Raw genomic sequence first — 19,980 nt, 5'->3', positions numbered from 1 at the left:
AATGGAGGGATACAATCTATTTCAGAGAAACAGACCAGACAAGAAAGGAGGAGGAGTGGCGTTATATGTCAGGGATGTGTATACCTGTGAAGAGATCCAAGATTTAGAACCTCAAAGCCAAAGTGAGAGCATTTGGGTCAAAATTAAGGGAGAGAAGAATAACAGTGACCTCATTGTGGGAGTTTACTATAGATCCCCAAGCCAAACGGAGGATATAGATGATACCTTCCTGGAACAGATGGCCAAGCATGCAAAAGGAAGGGAGATAGTAGTAATGGGGGACTTCAATTACCCGGATATTTGTTGGATGTCAAACTCAGCCAAGAGCATAAGGTCAAACAGATTCCTCACTGGCCTTGCAGACAACTTCATTGTCCAGAAAGTGGGAGAAGCAACAAGAGGAACAGCCATTTTAGATCTGGTCCTAACCAATGTTGATGACCTGGTTAGTGGGGTAGAAGTGGAAGGATCATTAGGCGCGAGTGACCATGCTCTTCTGAAGTTTACTACACAGCGGAAAGGAGCAGCCAAGCATACTAGGACTCAATTTCTTGACTTTAAGAAAGCCGACTTAATAAAACTTAGGGAAGTGCTGGGTGTGATCCCATGGACAGTAATACTAAAAGGAAAGGGAGTTCATGATGGCTGGGAGTTTGTTAAGAGGGAGATAGTAAAAGCACAACTTCAGGCAATACCAATGAGACGGAAACATGGAAGGTGCCTAAAGAAGCCAGGGTGGCTATCTAAAGAACTTTTAACTAAGATTAAAAAAGGATGTGTACAAAAAATGGAAAAGGGGGGAAACCACCAAAGAGGAATTCAAACAAATAGCCAGCACGTGTAGACACAAAGTCAGAAAAGCTAAAGCACAGAATGAACTCAGGCTTGCTAGAGAGGTTAAAAGCAACAAAAAAGGCTTTTATGGGTATGTTCGTAGCAAAAGGAAGAACAAAGAAACAGTGGGGTCACTCAGAGGAGAAGATGGTGAGATGCAAACAGGGGACACAGAAAGGGATGAACTCCTCAATGCCTTCTTTGCCTCAGTCTTCTCCGATAAAGAAAACAATGCCCGACCTGAAGAATTTGGAGCAAATGATTCAGCAGAGGAAACACAGCCCAGAATAACTAAGGAGATAGTACGAGAATACTTGGCTAGTCTAGATGTATTCAAGTCTCCAGGGCCAGATGAACTGCATCCAAGAGTATTAAAAGAACTGGCAGATGTGATTTCAGAACCACTGGCAGTCATCTTTGAGAATTCCTGGAGAACAGGCGAAGTCCCGGCAGACTGGAGGAGGGCAAATGTTGTCCCTATTTTCAAAAAGGGGAAAAGATAGGACCCAAATAATTACCGCCCAGTCAGTCTGACATCAATACCAGGGAAGATTCTGGAGCAGATCATTAAGCAAACAGTCTGTGAGCACCTAGAAAGGAATGCTGTGATCACCAATAGTCAGCATGGATTTCTGAAAAATAAGTCATGTCAGACGAACCTGATCTCGTTTTTTGACAGAATTACAAGCCTGGTAGATGAAGGGAACGCAGTGGCTGTAGCCTACCTTGATTTCAGCAAGGCATTTGACAAGGTGCCCCATGATATTCTTGTAAAGAAGCTGGTAAAATGCGGTCTTGACTATGCTACCACTCAGTGGATTTGTAACTGGCTGACTGACCGAACCCGAAGGGTGCTCATCAATGGTTCCTCTTCATCCTGGAGAAGAGTGACTAGTGGGGTGCCACAGGGTTCTGTCTTGGGCCTGGTCTTATTCAACATCTTTATCAACGACTTGGATGATGGACTCAAGGGCATCCTGATCAAATTTGCAGATGACACCAAACTGGGAGGGGTGGCTAACACCCCAGAGGACAGGATCACACTTCAAAACGACCTTGACAGATTAGAGAACTGAGCCAAAACAAACAAAATGAATTTTAACAGGGAGAAATGTAAAGTATTGCACTTGGGCAAAAAAAAAATGAGAGGCACAAATACAAGATGGGTGACACCTGGCTTGAGAGCAGTACATGTGAAAAGGATCTAGGAGTCTTGGTTGACCACAAACTTGACATGAGCCAACAGTGTGATGCGGCAGCTAAAAAAGCCAATGCAATTCTGGGCTGCATCAATAGGAGTATAGCATCTAGATCAAGGGAAGTAATAGTGCCACTGTATTCTGCTCTGGTCAGACCTCACCTGGAGTACTGTGTCCAGTTCTGGGCACCACAGTTCAAGAAGGACACTGACAAACTGGAATGTGTCCAGAGGAGGGCAACCAAAATGGTCAAAGGCCTGGAAACGATGCCCTATGAGGAACGGCTAAGGGAGCTGGGCATGTTTAGCCTGGAGAAGAGGAGGTTAAGGGGTGATATGATAACCATGTTCAAATATATAAAAGGATGTCACATAGAGGAGGGAGAAAGGTTGTTTTCTGCTGCTCCAGAGAAGCGGACACGGAGCAATGGATCCAAACTACAAGAAAGAAGATTCCACCTAAACATTAGGAAGAACTTCCTGACAGTAAGAGCTGTTTGACAGTGGAATTTGCTGCCAAGGAGTGTGGTGGAGTCTCCTTCTTTGGAGGTCTTTAAGCAGAGGCTTGACAACCATATGTCAGGAGTGCTCTGATGGTGTTTCCTGCTTGGCAGGGGGTTGGACTCGATGGCCCTTGTGGTCTCTTCCAACTCTATGATTCTATGAATCTTCTTTCTTGTAGTTTGGATCCATTGCTCCATGTCCGCTTCTCTGGAGCAGCAGAAAACAACCTTTCTCCCTCCTCTATGTGACATCCTTTTATATATTTGAACATGGCTATCATATCTCCCCTTAACCTCCTCTTCTCCAGGCTAAACATGCCCAGCTCCCTTAGCCGTTCCTCATAGGGCATCGTTTCCAGGCCTTTGACCATTTTGGTTGCCCTCCTCTGGACACGTTCCAGTTTGTCAGTGTCCTTCTTGAATGACACTGGTGTCATTTCTTTCAGCAATGCAGTCGGAGAGGCCACCATTGTTAATCGCACGGGATCCTCATTTGACCCTGCTTCTTGAGCTTCCTGTTACAGTTGACTTCTGTATGGCAGATATCTTAGCTTCAAGACAAACCTCCACTAACCACAAAAGGCCCAATTCTGAATTAATTCCTTCCATGGCCATTGTAACAGGCAGTGAGCCTATCTCCAAAGCAAAGGAAGTCCATGTGACCTTGTTCCTTAAGGAAGTCTCCTTGGATGTTGCTGCCTGCAGCAGCCACCAGACTACTAGCTGCTGCTTTTTCCTGTTGCCACATGGGTTGTGGCACAGACCAGAGGACAAGCACTCGGCTTGCATCACTGAGTACAGCCAGTGCTTTTGGTCTTCTCAGATACATGGCCTGCCACTGCCTCCTAGGATGGGAAAATAACGAATGCCAGCACGCTTGCTGGAACTCCAGTTGCATCATAACCATACCAGTTATGGCTTTTACATTGAATGACTTTGGTAGAGGTACTGGGCTGGTCTCATCTTGAAATGTGTGGGAAATTGATCGCAGTGTTGCTGGTTTAAACCTATTTGCAAATGGCACTTTTGAGGGGGGCAGATACTTCTCTGCAGCTGAGCCTTGGGGGGACCTTCAGAAGGAGAGGTGGGGGTGAATTGGGGACCTGGTTCCATTTCTCAAACCTTCTCTTCAGCCCATCTGCCTCGAGAAAGAAGCAGCAGGATGGCTTTTATCTAAGAGGCTTTGTCAGCCAAGCTTCTCTCCCTCCCCATCACACCCCTTTATGCCCAGATTGCTTAAGCAGGGCCTGTTGTCTCCTGAGTAAACATCTAAAGCTGTTTCCGTGCCAGAGCTGATGGTGGCTGGCTGAAGGAGAATTCTCTGAGCCCTGAAACTCGTGTGTGAGTTTTGCCCAGCAGCCACTTCCGTCCTCTGCAGCTGTTTTACGGTTTCATTCTGCATCTGGCTTTCAGATTCTGAACTTTGAGTGTTGGGATTTGCATTTGTGTGTATATTGGAGGGGGGGCGTGTCTTTCCTGTTTCATTACCCTGGTCTCAAACCCTTGGTGAGTTAGGGACTTCCCCTGCATGCAAAGTCAGGCTGTGGCAGATTGAGCGGACGAGACCCAGAGTGGGTCCAGCAGTCAAGAAGGCAGCTTCCGCACATGCTGCTTGCAGAGGGAAATGAGGGGCAGATGGGGTTCATCAACCCGGGAAGGTTGCCTATCTAGGAGGAGGAAAAACGCTGAAACCTCCACTGCCTTGCAGGATATCTTCAGGAGAAGAAAAGGCAAAGGGGTAAAAACCCTACACAAATCTGGAGTGGAGTCCCTAAGATGGTTGGATGGTGCCTTGGCAGCTCCTGCAGCCAAGCTGGGGCCAAACGCATTGCTCTGCTTTCCTTTGGACCACATCACAGGGACCAAGAGGGGAGTCTTGTTATCTGGACAGCCCAAGACCTCCAGAATCACTGCCAAGACTTGAGCCCCAGGGAGGTCACTTTGGTGTTGCTAACACAGTGGTTTGACTTCGTCCCCAGACGTCACTCCATTGTCCCTCAAGACAGACAGAAGCCAACAACCAACCCCACTTGTCTGCAACTGCTGTTGCTGAAAAACAAGGGTGCACAACCTGTGGCCCTCCATTTGTTGCTGAACTCTGCATCCCATCAGCCCCTGCCAGCCTGGCCAGGTAGTCTGGGCATTGTAGTCCAACGACATCTGGAGGGCCGCAGGTTCCCCACCCTTGTTGTAGAAAGAACTTCCCCATTGTTTGCTTATTGTACAAAGAAAAGGTGTCTATATTTCCCACAGTCTTGCGCAATAGCTTGGAGTTGTCACCTAGACATATCAACTTTAGCAGAGGCGATGGGGACTTGGGCAGCTGTTGTTTAGCCAGTCTTCGCTGCTAACTCACCTTTCTTTCCCACTCCCTCTCTCACTTTGTGTGTCTTCCTTCATTTCAGGAAGGATACTTATCAAACCCCAAGAGTCTGTGGGAGAACTACCCTCATGTTCATCTCCCGTAAGTAGCCACAGAGTACTGTTAAGTACAACCACTTCCTTCCTCGTTGGTTTATCTGAGGTCAGGAGTGAGTGATAACAGGAATAAGGGTGAATTGAGTACTTCAGTTGCATCTTCAAACCGGCCAGAAGTGATCTTGCAGCCCCCTCCTGTGTGCAATGCTGATATTGCAAGCTTAATCCTTATCCTTAAGAACCTGAGGTGGTCTTGCTGGCTCCTGCCAAAGACCTCTCTGCTCCAGGATCTTGTTCTCACAGTGGCCAACCAGATGCCCCAATGGGCAGGCAGGACGTGAGCTTGAGAGCCTTCTCCTCTCCTGCGCTGGAATCCCTCGCAATTTGTATTCAGAGACATAGGGTCTCTGCTACTGGAGGCAAGACAGAGCCATCAGGACCAGTAGCCTTTCCTCCACAAGATGATCTCATCTCCTTCTAGAGCTTTCCAAGTGGCCAACAAGCACTATGACTTGTGGTCGTGAATTCTGTTGTTAGACTTAAAGGCAACCATTTTATTCCAGGGAATGGGGGGACTTCACTTTCCTTGTAGGAGTGTGCTTGTGTCTATGGGCAGCAACTCTGCTTCATAAATGCTCTTGCTCCCCGTGAGGCCAACTCTTTTCCAAGGAAAAGGAAACCGTCTGCCGATAGGTGTTCGGAGGGGCAGTCTAGAGCAGGGGAAGAACGGACTGCGCATTGTGCTGGGCACTTCTTAAAGGATTGTGTCCCAACCGCAGGAAGTTCATTCCCAAGTAATCCAGACAGCATCCTTAGCAAACTTCAGGTACGCTTTTGTGCTCTTGTGTTCTGTTCGCAAATCCTGATCTTGATACTTCTCTTAGGAATGTTGGGATCAAGCGCACCTTTTAACCTTCCAGTTCCAGAGAAGTACTCCATAGATTCTCTCTGATGTATCAGTTGTGTCCTTGAAGGCTTTATTCCCGCCAGTATTAATAATGTCATGTCATCTCAAGAAGGGTGTTTTATGAAAGGAGCTTCAAATACTACCCCTCCGGAAGGTTCGACCCAGCCAGATAAAAAAGATTGTGTTGATTCTGCACTTGTATGGAGTTCCTTATGCATTCTGAGAAATTGTGTCTTGAACTAAAATCCCGTATTACATTCTATTTTCCTTACACTTCATATCTCACCTTTCTCCTTTCATGGAACTGAAGGTGCCAAGCTGTGGTCACCCCTAGATCAGGTGCTTTCAGACCACACCCTGACCACTGTAGGATTGTAGGGAAAATGATGACATTTCCTTTAACGGTGATTTAAGTGCACACATAATGGCATGATTGATGGGTCTGTTTGAGATACTGGTGTGTGTTCAGTATGCTGAGAATTGTCAAGAGGCCCACATTCCTCCCCCACTCCCCCAACCAGCGTGAGCTACAATTCCTAGGGTGGTGTAACTATTGATCCCTCTTTGCAGGGAACTCTGGGAGTTGTAGTTCTCAAAAGGGAACAGGAGTTCCCTAACAACACTCGGCTCCCTTAACAAACTACATGTCCCTGGATTCTTTGGGGAAAGCGATGACCGTTTATAGTGGCATGATACTGCCCTATTTTGTGCAGATGGGGCTTCACTTCCTTTATCACTCACCATGGGTGACATCCCGTCTTACCCTGCGCTTATATGTAATTTGGGCAGGTGATGAAGGAATTGAAACGATAAATTTACAATTTTGCTCTCAACTTTGGTATTCATTCTTTTTCAAGACAATTGCACTAGAGATTTAAAAACTGGCTTTTGGTTAGTTTTGCTTGCCTCATTTTAAGTATGCAGTTTTAAAAAAAATAAAATTCCTCCATATCCTGAGAACATTTCAGTGTTACTGTAAAGCAGAGCATCTTAACAGGCGTAAAAACTACCCCAGAGACCCTCACAGCTGGCATTAGAAACAAACTGCTCCTGATTCCACAAGGCCTCTCTTTTACTAGGCTGTGCAGGTATTCTGGAACTCTTTTGTCTCATCAGCCTCAGTCCTGAATCCTATCAATATCCTTGTCTGCCCTGTGAGTCCTAAATAAATATTGTTTGGATACAGTGTGTAGTTTTTCCATAGTTTATGTGTCAATGATACGTCCGATTCCTGAGTTGTCGTCACTGAGCATGAATTATAACCAAGTCAGGCTTCCGCTCATGTTATCATCCCTCTAGCGGTGCCTCTCAGCAGTTCATGACAGCTGCACAGCCGTGAAAGCACCACTTTGGCAAACTCACATCTCTGCCTGGGACCCAGCACAGAGATAGGATGTGGCCATCTGCTTCCTCGCCTGCCAGAGCGCACCAGATTAGCAGAAGTGATTCGTTTCCCTTTCTCCCCCTTCGTCAAAACATATTTTGCAGCAGCAATTGCCAAGGGTCAGTGGCCAGCTTTCATCCGCTAAGACAGTCTCAGGAATCCTCTGTTTCCGAAACGTCTGTGCCGTTAAGCTTCAAAAGGAGGACCTCACAGTCAGGAGGGAGAATGGCAAAAAATGTTTTGCTTCATGTGGATGATTAAGAAATGCACTTCTTCTTCTTAAATATTAGGTTCCAGGTCAAGTTTTTCTACCTTTGCCAGCTGTCCTACTGGCTGCATGCACTGCCTGAACTATATTTCCAAAAGGTGCGGAAGGTAAGTACCATCCTAACTAACTTTCTCTTAGGGTTCTTTGGAGGCCAGTAGGGGTGGGTGGGTGGGTGGGGGTTGTGCTGATAAGGCCACAAAAGCTACTAGCCTGCATTTTTTAAGCCAGTGGGTGAGCGAGAGAGATCAGTCCCTCCTCTGCCAACCCACTCGCGTGTCCGCATGAGATTCCATTCACCCATAGTTACCAGCGGAGTTGTTAAATACAAAGTGAAATAAATAAGTTTTTTTATATACAAAAAAAAAAATTGAATGAATGTTTAAAATAATATTAAACTGACTAAGAAGTTTCCAAGTTGATGCTTTTTCTTAAGGCCAAGGAAAGCCACGGTACATTTTCACAGTTGTAGAAAATACTTTGAAAAGCACTTCTCCTGCTCTCCTACTCAGGTCCTAGTGGTGTGTGAAAGACACCCTTCCACTAACATATTTGAATTTCTCCACGGAAGCCTTGTGGAAAGTGCAGCAGTGTGTTGTACTGGCATGCAGATTTCTTTGATGCGAGATGCACCAAGGCCCTGCATTTGACTGCACCTGCTCTGCTTCGCCCGTGTTAGGTGCAGCCCAGTCACTGCCACTTACGATGCAAATTGGCTTCTTCTGGTCTCCCCTTTCTTTGCAGGAAGAGATTCCTCGTCAGCTGCAATATATCAGCCTCTATCTAGTGCATATAGCTGGAGCATACCTCTTAAAGTAAGTGTTGCGGGTCCCACCGTCTTCAGTATGGCAATGTTGCACACCTGCTTTCTCTTCAGGTTAAAAGGAACTCCTAATAAATAGTTCCTGCGTTTTTCTGTCTGCAGCTCCAAAGCTGTATAGTTTGCTTCGGTTTTAAATTAAACTTCACAGAAAGCAGGCTTGGGTTCTAGTCTTCTAAGAGGACCTGCCTAAGCCCTTTGTTTATTAATTTTTGCTTTAATATATTGTTGGTTGTTTTATGATTATGTTGCAATCATAGTGGGTCCAAACGGTCAAGAAGGCTGTTTCTGCACGTGCTGTAGAGGGAAGCGAGGAGCAGATGGGGCTGGCTAACCTGAGAAGGCAGCCCATCTCGGGGAAGGGAAAATGGTCCTAAACTTCTACTGCTTTGTGGGATATATTTGGGAGAAGAAAAGGTAAAGGGGTAAAAACCCTACACAAATCTGGAGTGGGGTCCCTAAGACCGCCTCATAGAATCATAGAATAGAATCATAGAGTTGGAAGAGACCACAAGGGCCATCGAGTCCAACCCCCTGCCAAGCAGGAAACACCATCAGAGCACTCCTGACATATGGTTGTCAAGCCTCTGCTTAAAGACCTCCAAAGAAGGAGACTCCACCACACTCCTTGGCAGCAAATTCCACTGTCGAACAGCTCTTACTGTCAGGAAGTTCTTCCTAATGTTTAGGTGGAATCTTCTTTCTTGTAGTTTGGATCCATTGCTCCGTGTCCGCTTCTCTGGAGCAGCAGAAAACAACCTTTCTCCCTCCTCTATGTGACATCCTTTTATATATTTGAACATGGCTATCATATCACCCCTTAACCTCCTCTTCTCCAGGCTAAGCATGCCCAGCTCCCTTAGCCGTTCCTCATAAGGCATCGTTTCCAGGCCTTTGACCATTTTGGTTGCCCTCCTCTGGACACGTTCCAGTTTGTCAGTGCCCTTCTTGAACTGTGGTGCCCAGAACTGGACACAGTACTCCAGGTGAGGTCTGACCAGAGCAGAATACAGTGGCACTATTACTTCCCTTGATCTAGATGCTATACTCCTATTGATGCAGCCCAGAATTGCATTGGCTTTTTTAGCTGCCGCGTCACACTGTTGGCTCATGTCAAGTTTGTGGTCAACCAAGACTCCTAGATCCTTTTCACATGTACTGCTCTCAAGCCAGGTGTCACCCATCTTGTATTTGTGCCTCTCATTTTTTTTTGCCCAAGTGCAATACTTTACATTTCTCCCTGTTAAAATTCATCTTGTTTGTTTTGGCCCAGTTCTCTAATCTGTCAAGGTCGTTTTGAAGTGTGATCCTGTCCTCTGGGGTGTTAGCCTCGTATGCCTCCTTCCAGCAACTCATGCAGCCAAGCTGGTGCTTTCCTTTGGGCCACCTCAGCAAGGCCGAGAAGGGGGTCTTGTGGTCTGGGCACCCCAGGACCTCCATACGTACTGCTCAGGCTTGCACCCCAGGGAGGTCCCTTGGGTGCTGCTAACACAGCCATTTGACTTCATCCCCAGAGGCGGTCTCCATTGCCTCTCGAGACAGACAGATGCCAGCAATGTTGTGACAGTAGACATTCTTAAAGGCAGGATAGAAATCTGTTGAATAAAGTAAATAAAGGAATAGATAAAGTCAGACAATTGTCAGACCCAAGGCCTGTCCCATGCCCAAAACAGCACCGCCATCGGAGAAGAGGCCAAGAGGTTGGGTGCAATTCCTACTGACTGTATTAGTGCTGGTCGTGCTTTTTAAAAGGGATGCTTAACACAGCTATTTTTGCAGTAAACAGCACCTTCTGGGGTAAAAAAAAAAAAAGCAGCTGTAGGGGATTTAGCATGGGGACGTGGTGAGAGGGGGGTCCATTTGGATTGGAAGTATGGCATTGGATCAGGGGCCTAGACAACTGCTTTTTCTTCACAATGATTGTAATGGTGTTAAAACACACTTCTTTTTTAAGCATGTTTGCCCCAAAGTCTCTAGGCTTTGAGCAGGAGGTAGAGGAATTGATTTCCTACACAGCAAAGCTCATGGCCTCCTCCCAAGACTAGCCCAGTGATTTAAACGCAGCAAATGTGTTCCAGCAGAGATTCATCAAGTATCCTCCCTGCTAACTTCCAGGCATCTCTGGAAGACCTCTTTACGTTCAAAGGCCTATTCAGTTGTTTTCATTTTTTCAGGATGAGCCAGTCATTTTTATGACTACTCTGCATAGTTTTTATGGTATCTTAAGGTTCATTGTACCTGCATATGTCGTTCTGCACCACCTTGATACTTTTTATGTGTGACTTTGCTTGATTTATAAATTTCATAATTGGTGTTCTTGTCACATAAAATTGGGAGGCCGGGGTAAAAGCACAGTAAAACTCAGCGTTGGTCTTTGAAAGGAGTGGGGTGAGGTGGAATCAAAGTTGATTCGCCTGATAGTTTCCATGATCGCAGCACAGCCTTTTAACTCATCAATCTATAGAGTCGGAAGGGACCCTGAGGGGAATCTTGGAGTAAAATGCTAGGGAGAGGGAAGAGGAGGCTCAAAAGGTTTCATCCCTTCTACTGCAATCACCATTGTCCTTCCCTTTCTCCAGCCTCACACGCCTGGGACTCATCCTGTTGCTGCTGCAGTACGTAGCTGAATTCCTTTTCCATATGGCTCGCCTGTTCTACTTCACAGATGAAAACAACGAGAAGCTGTAAGTGCTCTTCTGTGTGGGTGAAGCATGGCTTTCCTTTCATGGCTACCCGCAGCCTCTGAGGCTCACTAGCAAATGTCTGGGGAATTCTAAGACTAGATGCTCCTTTCCAGTATCATCTCCTGCTATACTCTAGATGTGAATTAGAAAGAAAGAAAGAAAGAAGAAAGAAAGAAAGAAAGAAAGAAAGAAAGAAAGAAAGAAAGACTTCTAACATAATTGCTGAATAACTTCTACTGACGGGACTCACTAGTTGAATCACACCCAGTAGGTGGCATTCAGTGCTAGCCCTATTCAGAGTAGACCCATTGAAATTAAGAGTGACTACTAACATAGTTTTGTTAATTTCAATAGGACTTAGTTGACTACAGCTCAGTGTAGTGTTTTGTGGGTGCACCACTGAAATAACCTGCACACTGCGTTTCTTCTGAAGCGCTACTACTGCCTCTTGACAGTCTTTGACAGCTCCTGTACATTATTAAAAATGCCCACCTAAGAGGCATGGCAAGTATCCCCCTTTTGAAATGTCGAATGGTCTCCTATTTAATTCCACAAGGTTTAATGCTTGGGCAGTGGTGTTCGTCGTTTCCCGGCTCTTCACCCTCACCCTATCCGTGCTGGTCATTGGCTTTGGGCTGGCTCGAGTGGAGAACCAGGCGTTTGACCCCGAGAAAGGAAACTTCAACACTTTACTTTTCAGGTAAGGCTCAGGTGCATTTTGTTTCTGGGAGGTGAGCAAAGGAAAGCCCAAGGGCAGGGGTGCTGGATGAGTTCAGGGCTCCATCTATTTAGGCCTGGTGCAGAAGTAATGCATGAGAGCAGTACAGTTCCCTCCCAGTCAGTCCAGCTCCCATCTCTTTCCCACGGCATAAAGTACAGGATTTGTGTCCTCCCTTTACCCTGCGGGTTTTAAACATGGTTAAGTGTTAAATTGGCACCAGCGTTGACTGCAGCGGGCACCTGTTAGAGATTCCCCTTAACTAGTACTTGACTGTGCCCTGTAGCCATAAGAGAGGTGCCATGGGTTTGTTTAGAATATACAGTGGTACCTTCAGTTGCGAACGGGATCCGTTCCGGAGGTCCGGCCGTATCCCGAAGTTTTTGCTACCGGAAGTGCCGCTTCTGCGCATGCGTGCGTGGTGGTAGACTGCTTCTTCACATGCTTGCACGGCAAAACAGTTCTGGGATTGCCGGTAACATAACCTGAAGTTTATGTTACCAGAGGGTAACATAATGCCTAAATGGGGCTCCGGTGTAGCTGAAGTGTTCTCAGGGTAAAGGTAAAGAGACCCCTGCCCGTTAGGTCCAGTCACGAACGACTCTGGGGTTGCAGCACTCATCTCGCTTTACTGGCTGAGGGAGCCAGTGTACAGCTTCTGGATCATGTGGCCAGCATGACTAAGCCGCTTCTGGCGAAGCAGAGCAGCGCACGGAAACGCCGTTTACCTTCCCGCAGGAGTGGTACCTATTTATCTACTAGCACTTTGACGTGCTTTCAAACTGCTAGGTTGGCAGGAGCAGAGACCGAGCAGCGGGAGCTCACCCTGTCGCGGGGATTCGAACCGCCGACCTTCTGATCGGCAAGCCCAATAGGCTCAGTGGTTTGGACCACAGCGCCACCCGCATCCCTTGTTCTCGGGGTAAACAAGCACAAATAGCTTCTCCCTGGAAATGAGTCCTCTGAATGAAGCTGTCCACCATTATCTTCAGGATTTTTTTCATACACTGCCATGTGAGATCTGGCTGTGGATCAAAGCAAAATGTGCATGCCTACCAGCCCACGATGGGCAGTGGCAGAGTTGATAACCTGGGTGCGCCAGCCCTCAGTCTAGGTTTCCCCAGGGCTTTTGATACAGAAAGGCAGGTGTTTAAATCGGCAGCCTCTTTCACTCCCTGGGGCGCCCCTTTGAAGCCGGCCAGCTCCTTGCTCAGTCACAGCCTTCGTTCCCTTGCTTGCTTCCCCCAGGATGTGTGTCCTGCTTCTGGTGTGCTTCTCACAGGCCTGGATGATGTGGCGCTTCATCCACTTTCAGCTGCGGCGCTGGCGGGAGTACTGGAATGAGCAGAGCGCTAGGAAAAAAGCCGCTGCGGCTGCGGCCGCCACCCATGGCAAGCAGCAGCTGAAGACCATCAAAAGGGAGTCAGGTGAGCATCCTGCTGGGGCATCACACCCGTGTCTGGTTTAAGCTCTGAGCACTGTGTGGTGTGCACTGCATCCCCTCAGAAAGGCTGCCTGCCTGGAACCTGCAGAGGGGCTTCTGCTCAGAGGGAGCAGGGGCCCTACTTGGTGTGAGAGGCAGCTTGCGATGTGCCTTAGCTCTAGTGTGTAGCTGACTGTGTGGTCAGATTAATCCCGTTTCTTAAAATATATATATTGTTCAGCTGGGAGGAAAAGATTAATTGGGCAGCAGATTTGAAAATATATATATTTAAAAATACTCATCAAGAACGAAAAGAAGCAGGCATTATTATTATTATTATTATTATTATTATTATTATTATTAATCATTATTTATACCCTGCCCATCTGGCTGAGTTTCCCCAGCCACTCTGGGAGGCTTCCAATCAAGTGTTAAAAACAATACAGCATTAAATATTAAAAACTTTCCTAAACAGGGCTGCCTTCGGATATCTTTTAAAGATAAGATATCTGCTTATTTCCTTGACATCTGATAGGAGGGCGTTCCACAGGGCAGGTGCCACCACCGAGAAGGCCCTCTGTTTGGTTCCCTGTAACCTCACTTCTCGCAATGAGGGAACCGCCAGAAGGCCCTCGGCGCTGGATCTCAGTGTCCGGGCTGAACGATGGGGGTGGAGACGCTCCTTCAGGTATACAGGACCGAGGCCGTTTAGGGCTTTAAAGGTCAGCACCAAAACTTTGAATTGTGCTCGGAAACGTACTGGGAGCCAATGTAGTTCTTTCAAGACCGGTGTTATGTGGTCCAGGCGGCCACTCCCAGTCACCAGTCTAGCTGCCGCATTCTGGATTAATTGCAGTTTCTGGGTCACCTTCAAAGGTAGCCCCACGTAGAGCATATTGCAGTAGTCCAAGCGGGAGATAACTAGAGCATGCACCACTCTGGCAAGACAGTCTGCAGGCAGGTAGGGTCTCAGCATTCGTACCAGGTGGAGCTGGTAGACAGCCGCCCTGGACACAGAATTAACCTTCATCTTCTGTGTTAAAAAGAATGTGGGAGACTCCTCTTCTGAGCTAATACCTGCTGCTGTGACACATGTTGTTCTTTTATATGCCTAATATATGCAGATCTGGTTAATTTGTTAAGATATATATGACTAAGCGGCTAGGGTTGTTTTAATTGGGCAACTCTTCTCGTTTAGGCAGCTAGTAGACAATAGTGGCTTTTTCTGGTCTGTGCAATGAGCTCTTCTGAAACAGGCCAGACCTGGCTGGGTCCCAAGCAGCTGCTGCAGTTAGAACACACATATTTGGGGGGGGAGGATTAGTGGCCCAGAGACACCTATTGGTTCCCTTGCAGCTCCCCCCCCCATCTCACCCAGTCACTCCCTGGGGTCTAACGGGCAAGATAATAGTCTTTGATTCACATGCTGCTGCCCAAGCAATTTTTTTTGGCACTGCAATTTTCCTGAATAGGTGAATTCGTGAGAGCCATAGGTGAGCTACTGCTGGATCTTTGGAGGGACGGCAGAATATGACCAGTTAAGCCAACGACATCATAGGATAAATCTGCCAGGAGCCTCAGCTATGTTTCCTGTAGAGCAGTTCTGCTCATACCACCAAACCCCATACTTGTGGCTTCGGAAAACCTCAGGGGACAATGTGAACTGTCAGAGTTAGCTGAGGGGGTGGCGGGCACTGCCTTCACCCTACAATTGTAGTACTAAATACAACATTCCAGACTCCATTCTTTGAGTCTTTAAAAGCCTTGTACAAGCACCTATTGAAGACTTTTATTAAAATACCATTTTCTCCTCCCCACACCTCAGGCTACCATGAAAATGGAGTGGTGAAAGCAGAAAATGGTACGTCGCCGCGGACCAAGAAAATCAAGTCTCCCTAGAGCCAAAGCACAGTCTTCAAGGAATCTTGGAGGAGGAAATGGAAAATGCGAGACTAAGGACTCTGGGAATAAGAAGCAGCTCCTTCCCTTGTGTCTTCACCAAGCCCGGTTTCAAACGGCTTGAATCAACGTACCACCGAAAAGCTCTTTCCCCCTCTCTCTCTGCCTCCAGACAGTTTGCAATAACCAAAAAGCCCCTCTCCATCCGCAGTGGGGCTTCAGAACACCAACACCTTCCTCAGCCAGTGTATTTTCTTATTGCTCATTTTAATCTGTCCTCCAATGTATTCTTGCTGCTTTTCCTGCACCCAGAGATGTTTTTGTAAACGATTATTCCTTGGAATCCCATTCCCTGACTTAGTATCACCCACCTCACTCTCGCTCGTGATGCTTTGGTTTGGAGAGGTGGCATCTGTAGGACATGATTTGCTTCGTTGCCGGGACAATAGAACATTTGGCTAGTATGTGGAGGTTTAATCCCTTCAGACAATGCACTCTTGCACAGCGAGTTTGTAGGAAATGGCATTGGAATGGGAAATGGAGCAAACCTCTAAGGTCCCTTCTCTGCCTGCATTTCCTAATTCTGTTACATATCTAGTAATCTTAGCGGAACATTTAGAATGTGCCAGGCCTTCACAGCATGATGGCGAAGTGCACAAACATAATTTAGTATGTATGTAACTTTTGGGTTGTGCTATGCCTGTTCGCAGAGACTGAAATTTTAGCCAGTTGCATTCTGGAGAAGGGGACAGGTGCGCACAGTTTCTCTCCAATACTGCTTCCTCTTAGCCGAAAATAGAATTTACTGCATTCTCCTGAAACACCAACAAATAGACCTGCTGGCCTGGCAGCTTGGTATGTGTCAGACAGGCTTTGCATCTCCCCAGGCCTTGAGAATCACCCTCAGCCGACTGTGCCTTAGTCCAGGGAGAAGATTCACTGCTCACTGAAATAGCAGATCAGGGCAGACGTCTGTGGGTGGTCTGTGACCTCCTTACTTAACAAGCGGACAGTTTCCTCGTGCCTTTGTTTCCTCTGCAGCAAGTTTCCTTCATGAAGTGTTGGTGAAATCTTTATGACTGGGTCTGTCATGTTCAAGTGGTCCACCCATACCAACATAGGACAGCAATATTATTGCCTGTACAGTGTATTCAGTGCAAGTTTGCTCCGAAGTAAGCCTCTTGTTCTTCCCTAGCCAGTGTCTTTAGGATGGCAACCATAGCCTTCTGTTTTTCAGGCGTCCCCACCCCCCTACTCTTTCACAAGTTTTGTCCAAGGGGATCTGAACCCATTTCCACTCTGGCTGCTCTTTGCAGCTCCTGAGAATGGTGTTCTTCTAAGGCTACATAGGTTTCTTCCACACAGAATGCTGCACAGTTCCTAACCTTTAATACGTGGATGTATTATGAATGCGGTGAGAGGAAATCTCATGGGTGAAACTGCTTTCCATCTACTGTCACCTATTCTCAAAGCTGGTGGGGGCACTCAGTGTACAGTCTACCTCGGGGGCCACCCTTCTCTAACTGCTACATTTCCTCTTTTTGTTGAAGTGGAACTAACAGTGAGAAGCATATTCTGGGAGAGGGAATAGGTCCTTCACCCAAGAAGAACTGACAGCTTCTTTGTACTGCTACCCTTTTTGGTTTTCAGGGAACGGTATCCGCTGTCCTCCTTAGTGCAGTTGTGTCTGCCTCAGTCGCCAGGGTTTTGGGACTTGCCTTTGTCCCCAGTGCAACTGGATCACCTTGCACATGTTTTAAGAACATAAGAGCATCTTATGCCCTATAGCCCTGTGGTCCATTGAGTCCAGCATTCTCAGCCAGGTGCCCCTGGGAAGCCTGCAAAGCAGGACTGGAGCCCAGCTGCCGTTTCCAGCAAGTGCTACGTAGAAACCTTGTGCCTCAGACACTGGGGGCTTGAAGCGTCCATTCTCCTGTGCCATAAATGGTGGTGGATGTTCTCCTGTGCCATTCTCTGCTGCATTCTTGATCCCAACAGCATTTCCTCCCGATTTATGCATGCTAAGGAGGCTTCTGCAAAGGGTTGACACCGGTTAGGGAATGGCAGCTTGTTCAGCAGCCCTTCACAGCGAGCGAGTGACCGGGTGGTTCTTCACCGCGTTCAAGCCACCAGATGCCTGGTTTATTCTTTTAAATATTTCCCGCCCCCGCCCCCCAAATGGGATCTTTTATAGTAACTGGTGCAGGTTTCATTTCCAGCTTTCTATTTTTGTGCACACGTTCTTATCCTGTAGTGTCCTTCAGTTGAGTCGGCGTAACTTTTAACCCACCAAGCTGTGTTTGTATCTCATGTTCCAGGACAGTAAAACAGAGGGGCAGCCAAGGCAGGGGCTTGGTTGAGCTTGCTTGGCCACCGGTTGCACAGCTTTTGGGAACGTTGCCAAGTATGAGGAGTTGAAACACTCTTGTTCCCTTGTTGGCGCTACTTGGGAGCGTACCTGGAGACATCAGTTTCCCTTTCCTCCAAAACCTGGAATGTCCAGACAAGGGACATTCTGAGCCGAAGCCAAACTTACCAGCGTGTGCCTGTCACTCCTTGTTGAGTCCCAAATATACCTCATCTGTATATTGTTTTGAATAGGAGTGAAGGGCGATGCTGGGTGGACGATGGTGCTATAAGCAGGTCAGGCGAAGTGGGCTGAGCCAACAGGACACAGCTGTGAAGGCTTCTCTCTGTTGGTTGAGCCTAATGGGAGCCGGGCCTGCCTCCCTTCTGCCCTCACCTTCCTTAGCATGGTTGGACACTGTTCCAAAGAGAGACACCACTGTTTTAAGTTGGGACCTCTCCTTACTTTGTTGTGCTAGACTCCAAGCTGCTGCAGCACAACCCACCGTCACCAAATAGAGCTGCCTTGACTTTGCAGCAACCGGCGCCATATGTCTTCCAAGGCAGCTCAGAGGATCACTTTTAAAAGGTGCACAAAGCAGCCTGCACAACCTTGCTTCCTCCTGCACAAAGTTGTCAAGCCACCGTGTAGCATATTGCAGAACAATACAAGTGCCTTACATTGCCACGTAGCCTTTTGTACCTTTCTTCTGTATGTCTCTCCATGTAGTGTCCCCCCCCCCCCGACATTTGTACACCAGTTTAGCTAGTCATAAAAGGGACAGCTTTTGCTGAACACATTGCCTCAATTTTCTATGCCTTTTTTTATACTATCGGTAGGTGTTCCTTAGTAAGTACCTTAATGGAAAGTGTCTCTGCTGTATTACAGCACAAGCCTCAGTACGCAAACATGTACTCTTAGTTCCACAGCAGACCTGATTCAGTTGCCTGCTTTTAATTCTAGACAACTAGCTTTCATTCTGAAACTTTATGCAGAAGCTGCAAGGAGTCTCGTTCATTTTGTTCGTATGGTCCTTTCGTGACGACTGAGAACAGAACTAGGTGTTATGTATAGTTATGTTCTTTTGTGTGTATGTTTTTAATGCAGTCGCTCACTGAGGCTGCAGTTTGAAGCAGAAGCTGTGTGTGTAGGTTTCCTTAGCTCTGCCTTTTTGCTGAAAAACACCCTGAAAAAGGGAAAGAAAAGGGTGCCTCTCAAAGTGGGGGCCAAGTCCCAACTCTGTCTCCCCTGTGTTGGTGGTCTGCTTCAGATTGCCATCTCGGCAGCTGCAGTGCATGTCTTTTTCAGAGCCCCCCACCCACCGAAGCATAATTAAACAACACCCCAAGCGCATTTTGACCTTGAGGGTGCCTTCAGCTAGGAAAAGGCTATCCCACGTAGCACTGAGCTCATAGCTACTTGGTTTAGTGCTAACACCCCTCCTTGTCCCGTGGTTTTCCTCCCAGGCTGGACAATAAAAAGCTCACCTAGATTTGTGGTCCCTTGTGAGTGCTCTGACTCTGGGAGGAGGAAATAGGGCAATCGTTTATCTAATGTGATGGGTTTTTTTATTATTACTTTTTGCCCAGGCGGGGAGTTATCCTGTTACCTGTTCTGGGTTGAGAGAGGTAACCTCACAGTCCTTTTCCTGCCCCTCATGTCCTAGGTAGATCAGAAGTTGTGGAGCAATATATTGCAGGTCTAACCACAAACGTTCCAAAGCTCATATATTGGTATTTTTACAGCAGGGCATTAAAATTTGTATTCTTTAAAATAGCTTAGGTTTTGCTTGTTTTTAAAGTGCCTATCTGGTAAAGCGGTTAGGAAAACATAATTCTCTTCTGCCCACACAATCCTTACGTGTTCTGTGGGCGATTTTCGAACAAAAGGTAAATGCTATGTAAAACACATCTACTACTACAGGTAAAAATCAGTTACCTCTATTCCTGATTTTGTGTCTTCCAGAAGTGTAGCCTCTATTATCCCAAGTGCACAACTACGTCAGAATTGTTGCAAAGTATACAACAGAATATGGTGTTGAATGTGTACCTGTTGTGGCGGGGTTTGTGTTAATGTTATGGACCAAATTTAAGTCAGGAAGCTGAAATAAAATGCCTGTTCTTCCATTTTTCACATTTCATCTTGATGGCTCTGGAGGGGTGGGAAGGAGAGGACAACTTTTTTCAGGAATTCCTTGTCAATTATTTTCCCCCTTATACCATTGAAAACCTTAAAGTATGTATTAATTTTTGTTGTTGGAACAACTTTTATCAAAGCTATCTGTGACACAATATTTTCTGAAATAAAAAGGCATAGAAAGATCTCAAGAACTCGTGCGCGTGCATTCACCACTAACATGTGTTGGCTTGACATTAGTCACCTCAGCGAATAGGTCTCCTTTGTTGTGAGGCCAGGCATGGAAAGTTCAGTCTGCAGTTTGTCTGACTAAGCTGGAGGTGCAGACTGGACATTTTGGGGAGGTTGGCTGTAGAAATGTCCTGGTTTAAGTCCTTGCTACCTCCCCAGACTCGTGCTTGAAATCCATGGGCTGAAACCAGCAGGCTCTTTTAGCAGGAAAGT

The 19,980-nt window shown here is 46.9% G+C and overlaps 1 protein-coding gene across 1 annotated transcript in view; it reads left to right on the top strand.

Annotated features, from left to right (window-relative positions):
- Positions 1–19,722, top strand: part of TRAM2 (translocation associated membrane protein 2) — a 50,199-nt gene extending 30,477 nt beyond the window's left edge. Inside the window, exons 5-11 of the mRNA XM_083606701.1 lie at positions 4,941–4,999; positions 7,535–7,619; positions 8,254–8,324; positions 10,909–11,013; positions 11,570–11,713; positions 12,980–13,158; positions 14,980–19,722. Coding sequence (XP_083462827.1) covers positions 4,941–4,999; positions 7,535–7,619; positions 8,254–8,324; positions 10,909–11,013; positions 11,570–11,713; positions 12,980–13,158; positions 14,980–15,053 — 717 coding nt within the window. The 3' untranslated portion in view covers positions 15,054–19,722. The remainder of the gene's footprint in view (positions 1–4,940; positions 5,000–7,534; positions 7,620–8,253; positions 8,325–10,908; positions 11,014–11,569; positions 11,714–12,979; positions 13,159–14,979) is intronic.
- The last annotated feature ends 258 nt before the right edge of the window (positions 19,723–19,980 follow it).

Source organism: Podarcis filfolensis (assembly GCF_964270895.1).
Source record: "Podarcis filfolensis genome assembly, chromosome: 3".
Taxonomy (NCBI): domain Eukaryota; kingdom Metazoa; phylum Chordata; class Lepidosauria; order Squamata; family Lacertidae; genus Podarcis; species Podarcis filfolensis.
The sequence above is the reverse complement of the archived record's forward strand: the minus strand, read 5'-3'. Positions and strand labels throughout refer to the sequence as shown.